At 33.0% G+C, this 22,790-nt stretch overlaps 1 protein-coding gene across 2 annotated transcripts in view; it reads left to right on the top strand.

Moving 5' to 3' along the window:
- The window catches only part of ADGRB3 (adhesion G protein-coupled receptor B3), a 756,359-nt gene that overhangs the window by 287,875 nt on the left and 445,694 nt on the right, over positions 1 to 22,790 (top strand). For both annotated transcript variants that reach the window (XM_025383888.1, XM_025383889.1), the window contains 3 exons: positions 313 to 423; positions 6,361 to 6,522; positions 13,675 to 13,839. In XM_025383888.1, coding sequence (XP_025239673.1) covers positions 313 to 423; positions 6,361 to 6,522; positions 13,675 to 13,839 — 438 coding nt within the window. The remainder of the gene's footprint in view (positions 1 to 312; positions 424 to 6,360; positions 6,523 to 13,674; positions 13,840 to 22,790) is intronic.

The raw sequence follows: 22,790 nt of genomic DNA on the forward strand, positions 1-22,790 counted from the left end.
TGGTTGTATTTTTTCTTATGTATTGCTTCAAAACATTATCAGAAAAGAGTACAGTATCTCTGTTAAGTTGACTAAAAATCTGATGTGTCATTTTATTGACTGTTATTATTGTTTTTTGAAATCTTGTTCATGTTTATAGGTTTTCTGACTTGAGTTTTGAGATATTCCAAGCAGATTAGCCTAGCAAGTTTAGAACTGTGAATTTAATAATTATCTTCTAGGTATGTGTAGGAACATATTGCATGAGACAGTAATGTAATTTGTGAGAAATGTCTACACACAAGCTTTCATATACCTTTATTCTGTCTTTAGAATTTGGAATGATGGGAGATCATACAATTAAAAGTCAGCGACCTCGATCTGTTCATGAAAAAAGGGTCCCTCAGGAACAAGCTGATGCTGCTAAATTTATGGCACAAACTGGTAATACGTTAGTTACATTTGTATATTTATTGTTGTTAATTTAATGAAGCCACTGCATGTTTTCATAATCTTTTGCTGCACATTTGTCAGTTTTTGGAGCTGATATTTTTTTTGAGCCATTTTTTTTTGTCACCAGTTAAAGTCCATAAATAAAGTAGCTGTGAATTGAAAAGTGCACAAAAATTATGTAAGAATTATTTTGCTTTCAGTATGGGACATTTAGGATTTACATAGTAGCATTTATGCTAATTAACTACTCAAAATATATCATTAAATGTTTAAAGAAAGACAGCAAAGTTATTTCTTCAATAATTGATTGACATAAGACTTTCAAAAATTATAACTTTAAATGAAACTTTAGACAAATTTATTTTAACAATATTGAATATATTGAATTTTTTCAAGTGTGGTCCTACTTATAAGTATTAATTATTGTTAAAATCACAGAAAATATAAACTTTTAAAAATTTTAATAATTTTTATTTGGAAAGAGTTGTGTTATATAAGCTAAATAATAACAAGTTGACAGTGTTAAGTAAGCTGTAACACATTCCAACTAATTAAATATCAACTAAAATGACTTTCTACTTTATAAAATGATTAATTCTAAATTAATTAGATTACTTTTAAAACCTCCCTCCAAATATATCTGTAAATATTTGGAGTATGTATAATTTATGCCTATTATTTAGTTACAGAATTTGAACTAATATATGTATTCATATTTTTTCTTATCATAATAAACACTCTAATTCCATCTGAGTACATTGCATGTAGTACATCCTTAAAAGAAAAAGTGTTTAAACTTTGTTTTGTAAATTTTCAATTGTTACCTTTATTTTAGGAAATTGAAAGCTAACAGTTTTATCTATGTCTTAAAAAATTGTATACGTCTCGATGTTTTGTCATTAATACAGAAGTTTCAAGTACATGACCAATTACCTGACATGACATTTAGATTGACAGTGATGAAATTCCCCCAAGAAATGGGTATTTCCTTCAGTTCACATGTTCTTAGGATAATATTTTTTAGAACACTAGATCTGAATCTGCAATATAAAAATGCAAATATTGTTCAAGAGTTTTGCTCTCAATAATGGGTGAGTAGAAGATTTTGATACATTAGTTGTAAGGAGGTCAAATTTTCAGAACAGGAAGTTTAAAATAAATTCTACAAAGATTCACTTTTAGTTTTTTTGAGATACATATTGCAACCAAATACAGAAATGTAGAAACTTGCTTATCTGGATCCCTTTTTGTGCACCTTCTTGTTTAAGAAAAATTGATTTTCATTTTTACTATTTGTCTGAACAAGTCTAAAAGTGTATTAACAGGTTTAGGCAAATTTCCAAATTTCTAAATGTATTTCTCTTCTTTATAGGGAGCAAAAAGTTTCAACCACTGAGCAGAGATTAGAGACATTAAGTCAAGGCACATGGGCATGGGCTGACTACTCATCTTTGTCAGCACCATCTCGTGGGGGCATTTCTGCAAGATTAAAAAAGGTGTATTTTATTTGTGCAAAAGACATGGCAGACACTGGTTTACTGAAGTTCCTAAAAACTGGAGCCAATAGGAAGTGAAATGAAAAATGATAGTTTTACATTTCCAATAGCATAACATGATTAGTTTATGCATAAATATTATGCAATTTGGCCAAAAGGTTTTGTACAAGTTTTTTTGATTTGTCTGTGACCTAGTTCAGTTCACAATTTTCAGCCAATACCCTTTTGGTAAATTCAGATTTCAAGGAACATTGTGTTTTCCTAGTAAGGAATTACTAATTTCAAAATGATGAGTAATAAATATTTATTGTTTTATTTTAACCAAATATAGTATAGACAAACATAAAGACATGTATAAGACTTTAAAATTAAACTATTTCAGTACTGATGTAAAACTGGGAAACTACATTATTTTAAGTAATTTTAAAAATTTATAATTTAACAGAAGACAATTATAATATGAAAAAGAGAAGAAGGTTTTCCTTAAATATTTTCCTAAATTATACTTTCTTTAGGTGTTAAGGTAGTGTGAATAAATACAAGTAAGTGTCACACAATGAAATTTTATAAAAATTAAACTTTACTTATAAAATATTTCCCTGTATTTGTCTTTAAGCCAAAAAAAGACTGTTGCATATAAATAATATAAAATTTGTTAACAGTAATTTGAGAACAAAGAATAAGGCAAAAACATAAATTTAAACAATAACTAAAGACAATATATTTTCATATTAATCATGGAGAAAAAAGTAAAAGCTATCACACTTTAATATTTAAGAATTACTTCTCCAAATGAGTAACCTGGCCTCTTCAATCAATATGATCAGTAAAAGATTGTAATTAAAAGCAATCTTTCTATAGAGTGATAAAGTGAGTGTAACAGTTTTTAAAAAGAGTAACGTTTGATAAAGTAGCAGAGTTTGGACATAAATGATGATGCTGTAATAGCCTATCATGCAATCTTTATTTATCGTTAAGGAGTATAAAATTCAATGATATCATAAAAATACATGTATTTAATATAGACATCTAAATTGAATGCCAATAAGATGACTTAAGATATCCTAGTTACATTTGCTTATGCTTAAGTATCATAGTCATCAATTAATTTATAAACATGTTTACAAAAGTAGTCTTTTATTACAGTGAGGAAAATAGCCTAAATTTGGACTATGTAACATGTTATCTAAAATTTAAAAAAAATAAAATTAGGCTGGGCGTGGTGACTCATGCCTGCAATCCTAGCACTTTGTGAGGCCAAGGTGAGTGGTTTACCTGAGGTTGGGACTTCAAGATCAGCCTAATCAACATGGTGAAACCCTGTCTCTACTAAAAATACAAAACATTAGCTAGACGTGATGGTGCACACCTGTAATCTCAACTACTCGGGAGGCTAAGGCAGGAGAATCTCTTGAACCCAGGAGGCAGAGGTTGTGGTGAGCCGAGATCACACCATTGCACTTTCAGCCTGGGCTATAGAGTGAGACTTCGTCTCAATAAGTAAATAAATAAATAAATAAATAAATAAAATTAAAAGTACACTTCTAATTTCATGACTTTAAGATATTAGCAAAAGTTTATATTAATATTTTGTTAATAATTTAAAATGCATTCTCACACATTATCTCACTCAATTTTCACAGAATTTGAAGTAAATATAACATTCATTTTATCAAAGACATTCAAAGAAATAAAATGACTTTCTCAAGGTCACAGAGCTATTATTCAGTAGATTTCCATCAATCACAGGTCTTCTGACTTTAATTGCAATGCTTTTCCAGTTTCCTTTTGTGTTTCATGCTAGGCTAAAGAGCTTTTAGTTCATACTATCTCCAAAGACCCATATATTAAAAACAGTATACTTTGTCTTATACTTTACTATTTTAATGTCATTGAGTATTTTTAACATCTTTCTTATAATGTATATTAGCTGTTCTCACAATGGCCTAATGTTCTTGCCTAGACTGTTCCTCATACTTTTATAAATAAGGAAGGGGCAGCATGGAAAAAAGAAGTATTTAGTGGAAATGTCACTGAAACTATAGGATTTGAGTTATAACAAGATTTTTTGATAGGTAGGCCACTATTTCACTGGCAAAAATTTAATTCAAAATCTGAAAGCCAATATGTTTTATTTATTTATTTATTTACTTTATTTTTGATCAGTGAAGAAAGAAAAAGAGTGATGAGGCCAATTCTGAGCATTCATTATCAAACTTTCATGATCCAGGCACCACTGCTTAGCCTGTTCAGCATCATTGCAGTATCATACATTCAGAAGCAACTCAAATGTTTAAATACTTGTACAAAAGTAATTTAAATATAGGGCTTGATCTGGATTCACTGCTCAGTTTAGTTAAATTATGTTTTTCTGTCATTATGACAATGCAAGAGGAAAAAGGCTGCTTTTGTGGTAAAATAGAACTAATTTTATTCATAACCTTTATCATTTCACTTATAGAATCCACATTGTTCATAATTTTCTTTTAATTAATAACATGCAACCATAATATTTATACCTCACTTAATCTCATCACAGTTTGGAACATCATTTTAAAAAGTACATTATATTTATCCTAACTTCAGCTTAAATTTTATATTGCTAAATTTATATGCACATATATTCATATATGTGGATTTTTAAACTATTATCCTTCTATTTGGTTTATAGAATAATGATTTTCAATCTTGATAGAGTATTCTTTAATGCAAAAGAACAAATTATAAAGCATGGCTTTAACTGTTATTCAGATAGTCATCCAAGGACATTTTTATGAAATTAGCAATATATAAATTTGTGAAGAAAAAAATTCTGAAATGATGAAGGATTATCTATACAGTATTTTCAATTCACACTGATCACAACACTGAAAAGCAGTCCCATTTGATGTAATCTGTCATCCCAGTTACCATTGTCTGTGCCCTTACAATATATGTCCAGTTATAAACAGATGGTCATCTATGCCTCTGGGTGCATGATGCAGAACAATATAAGAGCAAATGCGTCATAATGGTACTACTCAAAGTGTGGTTAGTAGAAGAGTGTTTGTCCACAAACTGACCATTATGTCTCTCAAAGGAATAAGCAGTTTACATCAGAATGTAAAACCAACTACTTCCTCAAGCACAGGTTTTATTTCAGCTGACGTTTTATTTTTAGAACAAACTTCTCACTGAGAAAACTTGTGTGTTGAATTACATTCTGGCCCAAACTCCTTCTTTCCTAGAGTACTAGTCTGTGGACCAGCTGCCTTGAGTAGCCCTGCAAATAATTTTCAAGTCATTTACTAACTCTCTAGAAAACGATGGACAAATACATGATCATATTCTACCCTTTGAATTCTATTCCAAAGGCAAATTATAAACAGAAACATTAAATATTATTAAATTGCTCTTTGATCTACTAATCAGTAATACAAAGTTTTGAGAAACATTTCACCTACAAACTTTTCAATGACTAAATGGTTAACTTAAGTAGTTAACTGCCAGCAGCTAAATGATCCAGTGTGAATCAGGAGAAAAACGACTGCAAATTTTCAAATCAGTCTTAAAAATTCATCCTGAACATGATGCCATGGTAGAATTACAAGCCTATTTTGTTGGTCATGGAAATGTTTGACTTTTGAGTCTCCTTGGGACATAATAATAGCAATTTGACATAGTTTCATTGAGATGCTAACTCCAAGAAAATTAATGAATTTAGATATTCATTGGCTTTTTAGAGCTCCATTTTAAATAAATTTTAGTTCCATACCAAATTAATGAAAATTATCAACAAATTTGTCTTTATTTTGAGTTAAAAAATCACTACTCTAGATCATAGGTGAAATTGTTAGCAGAAGGATTTAAATAAATTACCACAAAATAAATAGCTATCAGAGTATGAAAAAGTAGAAAATGCACTAGTAATAAACTATAAATGTCAGTGCTCAATACAATATACATTAGATGTGTCCAAGCTCCCAGGTTTCCACATCATCTAGCATTAGAAAGGGTGTTATGCAATAAAGGACTAAGGAGGAAGACATCAATATATTTTTGCTCACCAAAGCCATAGAATAAGCTTAGAAATATATTTTGCTTCCTTTTCCATCAAAATACAAAGTCTTAGATTAATTTGAAGAGAATCACTTCAACAATTAGTCATATTGAAAAATGCTGATTAGTTCCTTCATAGTGTCCATGGTACAGTGTAATTTGTGAAGAGTATTTTGCTAATAAGGTTATGGCAAAACTTGGTGTTTGCATCAGCATTATATGCATTCCTCTTTAAACTTCATTTTTCTCTGAAATGTTTTCATGTACCTTTTGATGTATGGTCATATTTTTACATTTAAATTATTCTTGCATGTCATAATGTCAGTTTGGTATAATGCTTACTAGATGAATATTTAAGACAGTATTTCATGTTTATTTGTTGTCTTGCACGCAGGTGAATCTGGTGTGGAAGAGTGGTCCCAGTGGAGCACATGTTCAGTTACTTGTGGTCAAGGGTCGCAGGTGCGAACCAGAACTTGTGTATCACCTTACGGGACACACTGCAGCGGCCCATTAAGAGAATCAAGGGTTTGCAATAACACTGCCCTCTGTCCAGGTAGTGTTAGCAGCAACTACAACTGTGGATGTTATTGAATTGTGTCATGCTACGCATTTGGAACGATTTGTTATTTTCATATGAAATGGGTATAGGCATTTTGATTAGAGTGGATAAGTGTAATTATTATTCAACTGTAATATTTTAAGATGTGTGTGATTATTTCTGCTTTTAAAGCAGTCACAAAATTAGGTAAATGACTCCCCTCTTCACTGCAAATATCAGTTTCTAATCTGTGTATCTACTTCTAAGAGTATTTAAGGTTCAAATATCTTTTCTGTGTTTTAGATGGTGAAAATGTTCAATTGAATTCTTGAGGAAAAATGTAATCTGCCTACGTACTAAAAATATGATGTATATTCATGTCATAAGGCAGTGGTTGACATAGTCTGTCAGGCAGTCAGTAGTTTTTATATCACTTATCTGACCCTATCAAAGAAAAGAGTGTCCCTGACCAAATAACTTTGTTATTTTATTTCATTCAAGTAACTTTCGTCATCAGAGGTATCCACTGCTTTGTAAACTTAAATGAAACTTAATGAAAAGAGAGACAGAGAGGGAGAGAGAGAGATCTTTAATGTTAAATGAAGCATTAACAATAGCATGCCCACTTAGTGTCAGATTTTCCATGTTACATCACAATTTTGTTCTTCAGTTGATGCACATCTGCATATTATAGACATTTCTCCTTCCCAGACCACTGACTTTCATGTAAAAATAAGTAACAATAGGACTCTGGACTTTGTTTCCAAAAGTTCAAAGCACATGATGTTACGAATCTCCAGATTTATCTTTTTGTCTAACCATTTATGTGGTGGATGAATGACTATAAACATACTGACAGCTACAGTTGACACTAGACTTGCATTCACAGCCTTTCCAGGGACCTCCAAAAGGGGACGGGTGTAAAGAAAATGACTTGTACTGCAGCAGCCTTTCATCTGCTAGCTTGTGCTTAGAAGTTTCTCATTAAGTTCCATTTCTAGAGATGGCTAACTCCACAGTTGCTAAAAGCAAGAGTAGAGAGTGGGTGGCATGGAGTAAGAGCAGGAATAATGTCAGTTTTCCAGCAGAATATGCAAAGGGGATCCATTAAAAGACAGTCTGAGAGAGTTGTTAATGGTTGTAGAGTTTCAGATTTGCAAAATGAAAAAGTCTGAATATCTGTTTCACATTATGAATATAGGTAATACTACTAAGTTGTAGACTAAAAATTGGTTAGATGGTAAATTTTACATTATGTGCTTTTTATCACCATAAAAAAGGACAGTGTGGAGGAAATAAAAGGTAAAGAAAGTGGTGGGCAGAAGATGGAGGAATGATGCAATGAGGTGGCGATCCCTTTAGAATAGAATTGGGAGGTAACAAAGCAGTAGATGAAGGTAGAATTAAAAGTTAAGCAGGGCAGAGAACTGAAGCCTATGATGAAAGAAAGGCAGAATTAACTGGAAAAGAGCAATAATTGCCACTAAGAACAAGAAAAATCAGTGAGGCTCAGTGGGAATTAAACTAGAGCAAGAAAAAAACATGAAGTAAAAACTAAAAAGATTCATAAGAAAAAATGTTTAAGGAGTTTGTGAGGGGGAAGAAGATGAAAAACATGATTAAAAACAGGGTTCATAGAGCAGACAGATTCTAGGTACATTCGGCAACACAAGGAAAGCAAGTAGAAGTAAGGATCTGGGGATTTTATTTTATTTTATTTTTTAAACTGACAGGTAACATGTATGTTTTTATCTTGTACAACATGATATTTTGAGGTCATGTTGTACATGATATATACATTATATATATATATATCAAATGTTGTGAAATGGTTAAATCTAACAAGTGTCTTACTACGTATAGTTATTATTTTTATGCTGAGAGCATTTAACATCCGCTCTCTTTACATTTTTTAAGAATACAATATGTAGTCATTAACCATAGTCACCATACGGTATAATAGATCTCTTGAATTTCTTCCTCCTGTCTAACTGTGATTACATATCATTTGACCAACATGTTTTAGAAATGAAATCTTCATCCCACAAGGGTAGATACTTACTTTCATTTGGGTGTGGGTAGAGTGGGTTTTCTGGGAAGAATACTTAAAAGCTGTTCCCTACTTACGTATTGACTTAAACTTGATCCAGGATCAAGTTTTCTGTCCTTGATAATGAGAAAAATGTCAATAAGAATTATGCTGTACTTGAAATATAAATTTATCTAATCAGCATGTGTTTGAATAGCCAAGACGCTTTCAACACACAAGGATAGTATTATGGCAAATGGATCTCTAAATGTGAGTCTGAGTGGATTGGAAAGTGTTCTCATATTTTCCATTCACAGCCTACTTCCCAGCCACTAGTTACGCACATTCATAAGGATGACATATGCAAGTTGCCATCCTTCTACCAGAGACTGCTTATTAACGCCTTCACAGAGAACATCTGTGGTGGGATCAGAGCGCTTCTCCCACACAGAACTGCCAAACCCACTTTTTCACTGTGTCTGATGTCCAGAAGGCTATCTAATATTCCATAATTTAAAGATTTTTAATTTAAAGTTTGTCTTCCCCATTTATGCCTGAGGTTGCAATTTTTTGAATTTGAAAAATCAGATCTTGGTGACGACCTTGAGCAGTAGAATATAAATAACTCCCAGATGCTGTGTTCCAATAATGGAACGCTAGGCATAAATCACCCAAAAACCCTTTTACCCTTACACCTATAGAACTACATACCAATTACTAGCTCCTCTTCACCTTTATATACATGAAGTCTTTTTTTCTTTCTAAATTTGATTAAATAGTACCGTTGACAACAAGTTTATCTTTTAATCATTGTTTTAGTTCAGAATGTTGAAGTAAAGAAAATGAAAACAGTTTTGTTTATTTATTTTTAATTTTCCAAGCATAAAGGACAATTTAGCAAACTAGAAATACAGAATAAGTTCCCCACTATAAGAAACTGGAATATTTTTCATCTGGTTGTGATATTTGTTATGAAATATTTTGTGCTCAAATGTTTTATTTTATTATTTGTTGTGCTGGTAAATATGTACTTACTTTGCAATCTAATAGATCCTGAAAATCGTGATAAAAAGTCAATTTTTAAAATGTAATGTTTCAAACAGTAGAAATACCTTCCTAAAATAATAAATTCCCAAAAAGAAAATTAACTCAGAAATCAGTAACTGATTTGTCACACTTTGGACATTCAAATGTATTTGGCATTTAATTAATGAAAATGACACAATAAATGAACAAATTGAATATTAAAGTCACTTTCCACAAAATGTGTGGAATTATAGAATTAGAGGTTATATTTATTTGTACTATAAAAAGCGAATCAATAGTGTTATAAATTATTGATCATTCACCCATATTCAAATTTCAGAAGTCTGTGTTAATTAAATTATGCAATATGTTACTTCAATATGGATCCTAAGATATTTGACCTTTAGCAGAATTTTTACTTGGACATTGTACTCTCTTCAAAAGTCTTTATTACTCAAAGTAAAAAACAATGGACATAAACAGAAAGTAAATTGATAAAAATAGAGCTCTACATTCAACAACACAATTTATTGCCCTAGTTGAATTACAATTTTATGGTTTATTCCAGGGCTTCTCAACTTCATTACTACTGACATTTTGACCCCAGTAAGTCTTGGTTGGGGGGAGTCCATCCTGTGTATTTTTAAATGTTTAACAGCATACCTGGCCTTTACTCACTAGATGCCAGTAGCCCCCTTACTTTCCCCAAGTTGTGACAACAAAATATGTCTCCAGCCATTGCTGAATGTCACCTGGGAAGCAAAATTGCCACTAGCTGAGAGACACTGGTGTACTCTATATGTGTTTTAATCCTGTAGAAGAAGTTTCTGCAGGCTAAGGAATGCTTTTGAATTTTATTTTTTGTAAATGTTACAGTTCTTATATTCATTTATTTCTTAAAAGGTAAAACCTGGCCAGACGTGGTGGCTCACGCCTGTAATCCCAGCACTTTGGGAGGCCGAGGCAGGCGGATCACCTGAGGTCAAGACCAGCCTTGCTAACATGGTGAAACCCTGTCTCCACTAAAAATACAAAAATTAGCCAGACACAGTGGTGCTCGCCTGTAATACCAGCTACTCAGGAGGCTGAGGCACGAGAATCACTTGAACCTGGGAGGCAGAGGTTGCAGTGAGCTGACATTGTGCCACTGTACTCCAGCCTGGGTGACAGAGTGAGACTCTGTCTCAAAATAAAATGAGTAAAATAGAATAAAATAAAACCTTTCATTTATTTTATGTACAGCTCAATCTAAATCATAAGAAAATGTATATATGTTTATTTCAAAATATGGTTGTAATATATTTCAGGTATTGCATATTCTTCATTTCATCTCTAGTTATCACAAAAAGAGACATAATAATATAGCTAGTGCCGAAGCTAAGGAGGAAAACTGTAAAAATGAATGAATTTCATTTAAATATATTTGTTTTATTAGGATCATTTTAAATGAACTAGATCATTTACAGATTCTCATGTTTTACTGCAAAATAAAAAAATAACAATTTGCCATTAAAATAAAAATGTCTAATCTTTAACATTAATCTTATGAATAGCATCTATAAACATTATACAGTATGTGCTATAATTTTCTACTAACTCAATAGTATCTAAAATAACATTGTTAATGATTTGTATCCTTTTCAAATGAAAAAAAAAACTTTTTAAAAATGACGTGAATGAGTCATGAAATTTTACCATGTAGCCATAAAGACTGTTAGAAAGTATTAAGTAACATTAATTTTCTGAAGATTCCAGTTTCATAATTTAAGCCATCAAGGTTAATCAACATTTTTTGAGATTCATGGAGGAAAATATGACAATTTAGCACCTTCCTTTTTCTCTGGGATTGTGCAATGCATATAGAACAGTATGATCTGACAGAAAAAAAATGAACAGAAGCAACAATATGAATTTTATATAGCATCATTATCTTTTTATATAGGAGGAGAAAATAGGAAGAGAAAAGGTTTTTAAAATAGGAGGAGATAAGTTTTTTAAAATAGGAGGAGAAAAGGTTGTTTTAGGAGAAATATTGGTAATTGGAAATAAATGCAATAGTATATAAAAATATTCATTTAATATACCAAAATACATTAATGTAAGTACTTTTAAACTATTTTGCTATAATTGATCATATATACATATATGAATATTTATATATGTGGGTAGTATGTACATCTTATATATATATAGTTTTATTAGAGCTAGATATAGACTTACTTTTTTATATCAATGGATATAAATTGGCTTTGGTTTTCCCAAAATTTTATGGGAAAAAGTAAAACATCTTATTTTTTCTCACTCTCTTTTTTTTTTTTCCCTACATATTATTTTAAAACTATATTTCCCAACAAGGTTCTCAGAATGTTAAAGAGCTTTATATTGTATATTTCTATTGGCTGTTTTTTCAATGTTTAAACATCCTATCACAACCAATTTAGGCAAATAAATAACACCAATAGAAGGGGAAGGGATATCTCACAATTAAGGTATCCTATATGTGTTTCTAAAGTAACAACTTGGTAAGCATACATATGAAGAAGATTCTAGATATATTATATTTACTCGCATATTTCCTCTGCCACTTTTTATGGGCCTGTGCTTACCCTTACCAATGTTAAAGAAAAAAATGGGGGGGGTCATTTTCCTCTATAAATTTCTACTCCCCTTAATCATATCTGTGGGTGTCATCAAACATCTGGCCTCTTGAACTTCTAAGAGTATAGCAAGATTAGAGGTTCAACATCAAGAGAGGAGCTTTTGAACAAAAAGCACATTTTTTTCTCATGCCTTTTTATTGATATTGTCTATTAGGGTGCTATTACTTATTGTCTCAAGTATTAAAAATTAGGATGAGAGTGGTGATTTTACCATGCAGGGAAAGGATCAAACATTGAATCTTTTTTTTTCTTTTTTTGGAAGATGGAGTCTCACTCTGTTGCCTAGGCTGGAGTGCAGTGGCCTGATCTCAGTTGACTGCAACCTCTGCCTTCCAGGTTCAAGTGATTCTCCTGCCTCAGCCTCCTGAGCAGCTAGGACTACAGGCACACAACACCATGTCCAGCTAATTTTTGTAGTTTTAGTAGAGACGGGGTTTCACTATGTTGGCCAGGCTGGTTGCGAACTCCTAACCTCAGGTGATCTGCCCACCTTGGCCTCTGAAAGCACTGGGATTACATGCATGAGCCACCACACCTGGACTAAACACTGAATCTTGATGGTCTTTTGTAAAATATAACATTATTTATTCACAGTGGTTATTATGAAAGAACACAAATTATGTTATTTAAGATCAATTGTGAATTCCTTGTAGTAGTATGTTTGAAGAATTGATATATTCATATTTATGTTAAGCATAATTATTTTCTTTAGAAATTTATATAAATTCGGTAGATTTCCAGTTCTATCAAGTTGTTAGAGGAGGAAAAGCATCTTCTGGTTTCATGGTCATTAAAAAGAGATTATCGTATTTTCCATTCATTTTGAAACAGGGATAAGAGGAGTATTTTATGTGAGTAGATACTCTGTTTGAAATTCTTTTTATTCAAAATATGGTAACTTTAAACCCAAATTTTTAAATGGCAAAAAATATATTTTCTAAAATGTGATATTAAAAGTTAAATGCACCCTCAATTTTCAGATTTTTTAAAATTTTCTAACATAATAAAAATCATTAATCCCAAAATTTTATAAATGTTAGGAGAATTATGTTGGGCTTTGGCTATCTAAATGAAAACTTAACTCTAGGAGATTATCTCTGTTATAAGAGATTTAGTTTTCTATATTAGCTGATATTACTTTAACTTAAAAATAATTTGTGACTGTTTTACCATGAGAGAGAGAGGTGTATTTCCATTAAATATAAGGAATGGTTTAAAATTTATGACATGAATAACTGTTAAAATGCAGAAAAAAGCACATGCAATTTTTCATTATTTTAATGAATTTTTAAATTAATAATTATATTTTATGACAAGAATGTTATCTCAACTGTGTTTTAAAATATCTTCATATTTGTCTATTTAATGAGTTTTGGTTTTTAATTATAAAGAAAATAATCTTTGATTTTACTTCTCTGCTTTTGTTGTTGAAGCTTCTTTGCTTTATTACAGTACACGGAGTATGGGAGGAATGGTCACCATGGAGTTTATGTTCATTTACATGTGGTCGAGGCCAAAGAACAAGAACAAGGTCATGCACACCTCCTCAGTATGGAGGAAGGCCGTGTGAAGGACCTGAAACACATCATAAGCCTTGTAATATTGCTCTTTGCCCAGGTGAGCCTATTCTGCATTTCGTTATCTTTGCATTATGTGCTTTTTATAAGATTCCTATTGTACACAAGAAATATTAAGAGGACAACCTTCATTCAGTCACATTGGAAAATGTGTTCTTTTCATTGTATCTTGCCTAAAACTGGGTACTTTTCTTGATTCTATCATATGTAGTGGTATAGAATATGTCCTTTAGTGTCAATCAACATTAATCTTTATTATATTTCTACAAATGTGTATATTAATGTTTTCCACCAAGATTTTTATCCGCACTTGCTTTTTCCTTCTGGGAAAATCACAAGGAATCCTAAAGACTTGAGATTAATTATTGCCTTCACACTGAAACTAGAGAGATCTGACTTACAGCCAGTCCTTCCTATGGTATTCCCTTACACTCATTCAATTAGGGAGTGGCAATGTACCACTGACCATGTATAAAAATATTTGCTAGGGAATCAGACTTTCTAGATCTCTTGCTAGATGCATAAAATGGCTAAATTATAAACAATTTACAATCTTTATGGGATTATGAAAACTATACAGTCTGTTCTTAGAGTATATTTATGTTATCTTAAACTTTTCTTTCCTTTAAAATGTTTCCATTCTATTTTATCTATCCTTGATAATTAATTTCACCCATTATGCTAGAGGGAAGCCTTCACAATGCTCTCATTTAGTTTATTCAAACATCAAACAAATTCCTCCAAAATAAATAAGAATAATGTCCAGCTTCAAAGGACTTACAGGTTATGGGAGAAAATATACACACATAGATTATATAATCTCTCAGGGCCAGCAAAGACACATTTTAAAGAAAGAGACATGAATGGAGAATTGCAAAGGCTAAGATGGCAAAGATCAATATAAGTAATCACTCTCTTCTTGGGGAGATTTTCTCATTAACCCATTTATTTACATATTCTGCATGCAAGCAACATAGTTGGGATCCCAGTACTGTTGTCCTCCAAATAAATCCTGCAACTCACCCTCAATCCCACTGACCCTTTGAATACCCCCAAGTTAATGTCCTGAACTATGAAACAATACTTCAAAGTCCTTCTGGAAATTTTAAATATATAAAACGTTAAGAATATGAAAACAATCCAATGTGTAGATATGCAAAAGTCATCTAACAAGATTAATTGTTCCCTTCAGAGAAAGACTACTAGGTTCCTGTACTTAATGACGTAGAATTAAAGATGAAGGCAAATAATTATAATTATATTATTTTACTGACTAATATAATTATTTCCTAAAATTTTATGAATTCTGTGAATTATAAATATAACTTATGAGTTAATATTCATGCAATTATGAATATTAGAGGGTCAAAACCATGATTAGTTATTTGTTAACCAGTACTAGAAAATCTATTTATGAGATCAGTAACATCCTGTCTTATTTCTCTCTCTATAAACACACAGGCAGGCAGACACACACACATGTAGTCATGCCTTATGCTTTCAACAAAGATTTGGAAAAGTTTATTTTTTTATATATTTTTCAATTTTTTTCAATGCTGAGCTGTAACATTTACATAGAGTCAAATATAGTTTACTCTTATTTGTCCATGGAGTTCAAAGAAATAGACAATTTGGGGAAATAAAAGACAAGAACTAACTATAGAAACTTTTAAAATACTTTTTTGTTACTTCTTTTATGTCAGCTGGACTCCATAAATACAAACATAAAAATGGCATTGATCGGTTAAAATATTGTGAACCAAGTTTCTCATAGTCTACTCTCCATTAGCTTTTCTAGGAGCAAAATCCTTAGATATCAGTGGAGAGGCTATGTTAGAGTTCAGATGTGAAAACTCATTTTTTTAAGTTGATACAGTTGTGGAACTTTATCACTCAAGTAGTAACCAAGTTTTTAAGCTACTTGGATATTAGTGGTATTATCTTATCATTGGAAGCACTCTTAGTCCAACAAAATCAGATGGCTTTCTTTCATGTAGGTCCTTTATTTTTGTGCATTATGACTATATTATTTTTAAATGTGGCCTTGCTCATATTCTCTCATCAGTGAGCATATGGGCGTATCCTTGAGTACTTAAACGTATCGTGTGCCATTTCTGACTTCCGCTATTTTCATTCTTGAATTTAGTTGCATCATAAAAGATGTAAAATTCTTATCACATTGTATCCCTATGAACTTAGTATCTGAAAGTGAACTCTAATAACTAACTAGGATTCTTTTTAAGTTTCTAGGCTGTGCCAAAAAAAAAAAGTGACGTTATGATTTTAAAATATGTAGGTTTATTTGATAGAAACATTTGAAATTAACTTTAGAACTCATCATCTTATAGCTAAACTCAGGCACCTTCACTGGATATGAAAGCATTATTAACTGTCAACTAGATGTAAGGCACTGCTGAAAAGTATATATAGTCCCTGATTTCAAAAGTTTTACTTTCCATTCAGAAGATTCAGACATAAGCATGTGTAAAGTTGAATGCAGTTCTGAAAACCTCATGTAAATATGCTAGCTTCAGTGAAAGATGGTAACTTGAGGATTCAGTGGTTTCAGGCAACATTTTTTCTAACCATCCTACATGATATCCCTAAGCTATCATATTAAGAATAAAGCTATGATAGGTAGTACATCGGTAGCGAAGAACGTAGATCAGGACCTACACTAGAGTATGGATAAGAGCAGGACAGAAGAAATAGGCAAAACCACAAACTGTCTCCCGCTACTCACTACTTTTGCAGGATTTGATGGGATGGGCTGTGGTAATAATGGGCAGTGAGATTTTTGTGTGGGATAATGTTAAAACAGCATTACAGTCTTAAAGTTTCCACTTTAAAAAACTATATGAAATCATCCTAATGAAATAGACACTATGTAGGAATGACATGCATTGTTTATATCAAATAATGGAATACTTTTATATATTCAGAGTTTGATATATACCTATAAGAAGATAATTTGCTATCAGATTCCTTGTTGAGTCAATGTACAACTTCCTCCCACTTCTTTTGAGGTGAGAGAAAACCATTGCCTGGGATCCATATAAGGAGAAAGGAAAAGAAGATATAGTGTTTCCTAGTCTGAGTTGTTAGTTACTGATTTGTATCCCATGTCTGAGAACAGGGGGCTGATACTGACGAAACAAGACAGGCAAGAGGCATAGAGCAACAAAAGGAATTCCCTGGCTCATAAGCATAATGTGGCCTATTCTTTCTTTGTAATCTACACTAATAATTAAAATATTATGGAAAGGTGTGTATTTGTGTGTGTATATGTGTGTTCAATGGTCTTTGTGGTCTGTTTTACTTATCTCACCAAAGTTCTGGTGGTCCAATATGTTTTCTATTTTCTCTGATTTTCATTGTAGTCATTAATTGAGAATTGACTTAATAATGGTCAATTCTCAATTAATAATTTACATATTTGAGGATAAATAAATTTTCTTTTATTTCCTATTTTTCTCTCCATGCAACTCTATACCTAGTGGAAACCAAAAAATTACAATTAAGTGGATTTTCTTGACATTAACATATCCAAATTTCTAATATCCCAATATTTAAAGGACATTTTCTATGTCTATTTCATAATACATTGATGTGATGAAGCAGAGTGATCTTGGACTTTTGCAAGAGATCACATATTTAAATTTAGATTTTTACCTTTCAATATAATTATGTCACTCATCTAATCTTTAGTTTATTCATCTGTAAAATGGGGACAATAGTAATACCCACTTCATAAGACTTTGTGAGATGCTGTAAGGTAGAGAACCTGATAGGGAGTAAATACTGTGAAAGTAGTAGTAGTATGTTAACGCCCTTCAACCAAAGTTCATCAGAGTCATGCCTGCAGTTGACCTAGCTGAATTTGTTACTCTCAAGAGTGAGGGGAAACTAACATAGGGAACTGTGGGGATCTCAGCAACGGAGTGTTTGAAATACTTAAGGGATCTGAGCTTGTGTTAAGTGATTTGGCAGAGGGTTTGAGGAAACGAGCGGCCTTTGTTCTGAACTGGGTGCTGTTTGGAAGGTGTGACAATTCTATGGTTGGATACCTTAATAAATTATCCAGATAATAAACTATCTGGATACCTTAATAAATTGTGGCTGGAAGACCAGCCATAATTGGTAAAGAAATAGCAGTCACTCATATTAGCTGAGAAAGAAGAATGTTTGGTACTTTGTGAGTTGCACTATGACCTTGTTTTTGTCTCTTAAGTGTCATTGCATATTATTTATGTTTTCTGACATGGGTTAGGTCTAACTAGCGGTAACAGTTTTTCTGTGGGCATCACGCAAGCTGCTAATCAGGTCTAACTGTAAGTGTCTTTTTATGGTGATTCCCCCTGTAGGGTGATTTGATCACTTTAGAACCCTCTGTCCTTAATGGTCTTGATTTTTATTAATATTTAACAGGAGAAAAGTGTCTCACATAATGGAAAGTTGCATTTTCCAGTATGACTGCCATTAAAATTATATAGATATATATACCCAAAATAAAATTTATATAACCATTTCCAAAATTAAATACTTTGGGGAACATAAAAAGCTTAAGATCTTAGTTAAAAGCCTGAAGTTTTAATACTAATTTTCTTTATAGCTTTTTACTTTATCGTAATATTTTCCCCTAGTCAGTAGTTGAATATTAGAGAAGCTAATGATTTAAGTTTAGTTCTTACTGTTTTCAGTGTGGACATTTCCCCATCTGATATGTTTCCAGGCAGTAGAGTATAAATAATATAAGGTACAAGGATAAATAATAATTGGGTGACAGATTAAAAACTAAAATAAATGAAAGTTCTATTGGTAAATAATTCTTCACTTATATACTGAAATATATATATGAATTTAATTATATGATTCAGTGGGACAAAGAGTGGTCTGTGATTCAGAAGACATGGATTAAAATTCAGTCCCAATCCTTAATTAAAATACATGGGCAATTTATATACTCTATTTTTCAATTTCCTTTTTTGTGAAATGGAGTCAGTATTAATTACCCCTCTATATTACAGAATTGACATATTATTATAATTAGGTAGAAATACTTTGTATAGTATAAAAATCAATGTAAAGTAGAGGATTTTTTTAATGATTTATATGAAGATATTACTTTAAAATGAAGGGATTTTGGAAGAAATAGGTCAAATAAACCAGGGATATTATAATAATTACTGGGCTCTACTGTCTTAGTCATAGACTCAAAGGGATTCTTCTCCCAGGTTTGTGCTAGGAAGAAGTACTTTCATACAGGCTGTGTCAGTCTGTTGGGCTGAGCAGTGTCACACCCATCAAACTGCATTTGAGAAATGCTTTACTGGGAGCCTAAACCCTACCAGAGGGATGCTGCCATGTTGCAGTTTCCAGATACATTTCATACTCTTACAAACCCTAAGAAGAGAGAAAGAATCACCTAAGAGTAGGGCCTTAGAAACAGATGGACCCAGATATTTCTGTCATGTAGAGAAAAAGGCTTTAGTCTCCTACGAACCTAAAATTCTGGTCTGCAGCATCTATGGGAGGATGCCTGGCCTTCCATCTCTCTGCAGGGAGCCCTTCTGGTGAAGACAGTGAGTGGGAAGATTCTAAACATTTGCTGGAATTTGGTTCAAAGGTCCCTGATTGTGTTTGCATGAGGTTGTTATAATTTGTAAGTCAAATGCTGCCTCATTAACCTGTTCTTTAATTGATATGGATTTTATCTTCTTAGCCTTCTAGCCTGTTGTACGACAATTGTATTTGTTTTATGTCATTTTAGATTTTGGGCATTATTCCAGTGTTTTTTTCCGTTCTTAACTTAAAAGATTTTTAAATTAATTGTGTCTTTATTAATCTTAGCTTGCTTTCTTTTACTATTTAGTATTTTTTCTCATTCAAACTTTAACTTACCTACTTTTTTTTTATCCTTCTTAGCCTTACTATTATCATTTGGTTATATTTTAATTCTAATTTTTAAAAATGATGTTGCATTTGGACCAGGCGCGGGGGCTCACGCCTGCAATCCCAGCACTTTGGGCGGCGGAGGCGGGTGGATCACGAGGTCAGGAGATCAAGACCATCCTGGCTAACACGGTGAAACCCCGTGTCTACTAAAAATACAAAAAATTAGCCGGGCGAGGTGGCGGGCGCCTATAGTGCAGCTACTCTGGAGGCGGAGGCAGGAGAATGGCGGGAACCCGGGAGGCGGAGCTTGCAGTGAGCCGAGATCGCGCCGGTGCACGCCAGCCTGGGCGACAAAGCGAGACTCCATCTCAAAAAAAAAAAAGAAAAGTGATGTTGCATTTTTATTTTCCTCCTATGTAGTTTAGTTTAAAATGGCAAATGGAAGACAGATTTTTGCTTTTCAACATATGCCCAAAGCAAGAGTTTGTACTCTGTTTTTTTAGAGACAGGGTCTTGCACTGTTACCCAGGCTGGAGTGCAGTGGCATGATTATATCTCATTGTACCTGGGAATCCTGGGCTCAAGCATCCTCCCACCTCAGCCTCCTGAGAAGCTGAGACTACAGGTGTGCAATACCACACCCTGCTAACTTTATTTTTTATTTTTGTAGACACATGGTCCCACTATATTTCCCAAGCTGATCTTAAACTTATACCTTAAGCAATCCCTCCATCTCAGCCTCTCAGAGCTCTGGGATAACAGGCATGAGCTACTATGCTGGGCAGAAGCTGGACTCTTGTACATTTCAGTCTTGTGTACCGAAAGAGTCTTTACAGATCCCTGGGTAACTCCCAACTTACTGCAAATCTGAACTCTCCAAATTTGCCATCACAAAATGAAATAACTTTAAAGCCAGCATCCAAAATTTGTCTTCCCCTTAATTCTTTCCTACCTATGACTTAATTAATCAAGAATACTCAACCCAGAACAGTTGCTGAAATGCTAGTTTTATTATCCAAAATATTCACAACATAATCTAATTTGTGGTTCTTTTTATCTAACGTGTTCTAAGTTGTCAACATTTACTGGTAAGGATGTAAAAATAGACTGAAAACAATATGTTTATTAAAATGTATTATGGAATTTAATTTGGCTCTTGTATAAAGAAGGCAATTTTGTCTTCAAAGTGAGCCCAATTGCAACTCCATATGTATGGCAGGAGGAGGTTCATATAACAAAGTCAACCCCAGGAACCTAGCAATTTAATCTTTGCAGTTTTAACTCTTCTAGTTTTAGAAAATATGGTAATTTGTCACACTGCTGAAGCGAAACTCTAATTGTCCCCAGAATGACTTTGGTATATAAAGAAGCATGTTACAGGATGGTAAGGCACGCTGATCTCTCAGCATTCTCCCAGCTTCAAAACTCAGCCTTATTGTTCTTGATTCTTAGTCACTTTTGTAGAATGGCTCAGAAAGCAATAGACTTTTGGAGTTTTTAATTTGAAAACTAACATTAAGAAAAAAGAATCCAACTGCAAGTGCTTCTGATGAGAAAGAAGAGAAATTGAAACAGCCTAAGAAAGTGTTGATTCTGACCTGGCTACATATGAGAGAAGAAATTATGTATTCTAGTTCAGTGTTTATTAAATGGTGTTCTATGAATTTAAAAAAAAAAGAAGAAGTTAGGGGATTACATTTCAATTAAATTTGAGAAGTAAATTTGTAAACAAAGGTTATTCATTGCAGTACTTGCTGCCTCATGTCTAAAATGGCATTCCAAATTTAACATCAAAAAAACAGAAATTTTGATTTAAGAGCTATATCCACCCAAATTGTTGAACACTAGTCTAACCCAGTTCAATAAAATGATCAACCCTTTACCTATGTGATTAAGCTAAAATCCTAAAAGTCAACCTTGATTTTCTACTTTTCTATACCCTACCACAAACCTGCCAGCTCTACATCCAGAAAACACTGTAAATTCATCCACATTTTTTCTATGCCCACTGATGCCACCATAATTCAAGCCACCGTCAGCTCTCTCTGGACTACATACAGTATAGTTCCCCAATATTTCACAGTACCCATTCTTGCCCCTGTACCATCCGTTCTACACAAAACCACAATATTAAGTTTTGAAATGTAAATTATATCTTATCACTTCCTTACTTTAAAATCTTCTCATACTTTGCATCTTCCCTGGTTGCATGGCCTATAGGGCCCTATAAGGTCTGGCTTCTGCGCAGCATCTGAACCCATCTCTTGCCACCTCTCCTTTTCCAGGATCCCCACAAGCAACAGCCCTCTCTCTGTTCCTGAACACAGACCTTCACGTGACAACAGATATTTTACATGTAAAATAATTTTTAGTGCCAAATAGGAGACATTGCTTCATTTTTAATTTTTATTTTCAGTGATACTCTGGATTTTAAAAAAATTATTAGTTAATTTATTTTACAGTCCTCAGCCCCATAACATTTCTGGAAACCCTAGTGTCATTTTACTGAAAAAGAAAAAAATTGAGGACAGGGAGGCTTTGGCGAAGTGGAAATTAAGAGTTGGCTCTGTGTAGTGATTCAGACTCAGCTCTAATATCGTCCTCTCCTGAGACTGCCTGAGCACTCCCTGTCGCATCGCCCTCTTTAGCACGTTGTCTTCATAACACCTCTAGTGAAACGCTCTGGTTTATTCATTTTGCTCGTTTATCATCTGCCCCCACTACAGCCTCCAGACTATATGTTCATAAGAGCAGAGCTCAGCCAGTCCTAATCACCACAGCTCCCCCGTGGCGCAGTTGAGCAATGCCAGTCACAGACTAAATTCTCTATAAATTTTTACTCCTGTGTGTGTTATGAGACTCGGAGAGGGATTGTGGAGTGGTTACGTTTTCCCAACTTACCAGGGAACTCTTTTCTGACAGAATGCTGAGATGTGAATCCGTTTTCAATAGAAATACAGTTTCAGAAAGAAAGCTTTGAGGTGTTTTTAAATTTGTAGGTTTACAATGACCCTGAGAGGTCCCTCTTACAAATATTGGAAGTAAGCCGTACACAAGGAACAGGCATTGAGTGGGTAGAGGCATTGATTGTCTCTA

The sequence above is a fragment of the Theropithecus gelada genome, chromosome 4, assembly GCF_003255815.1.
Source record: "Theropithecus gelada isolate Dixy chromosome 4, Tgel_1.0, whole genome shotgun sequence".
Lineage (NCBI taxonomy): Eukaryota > Metazoa > Chordata > Mammalia > Primates > Cercopithecidae > Theropithecus > Theropithecus gelada.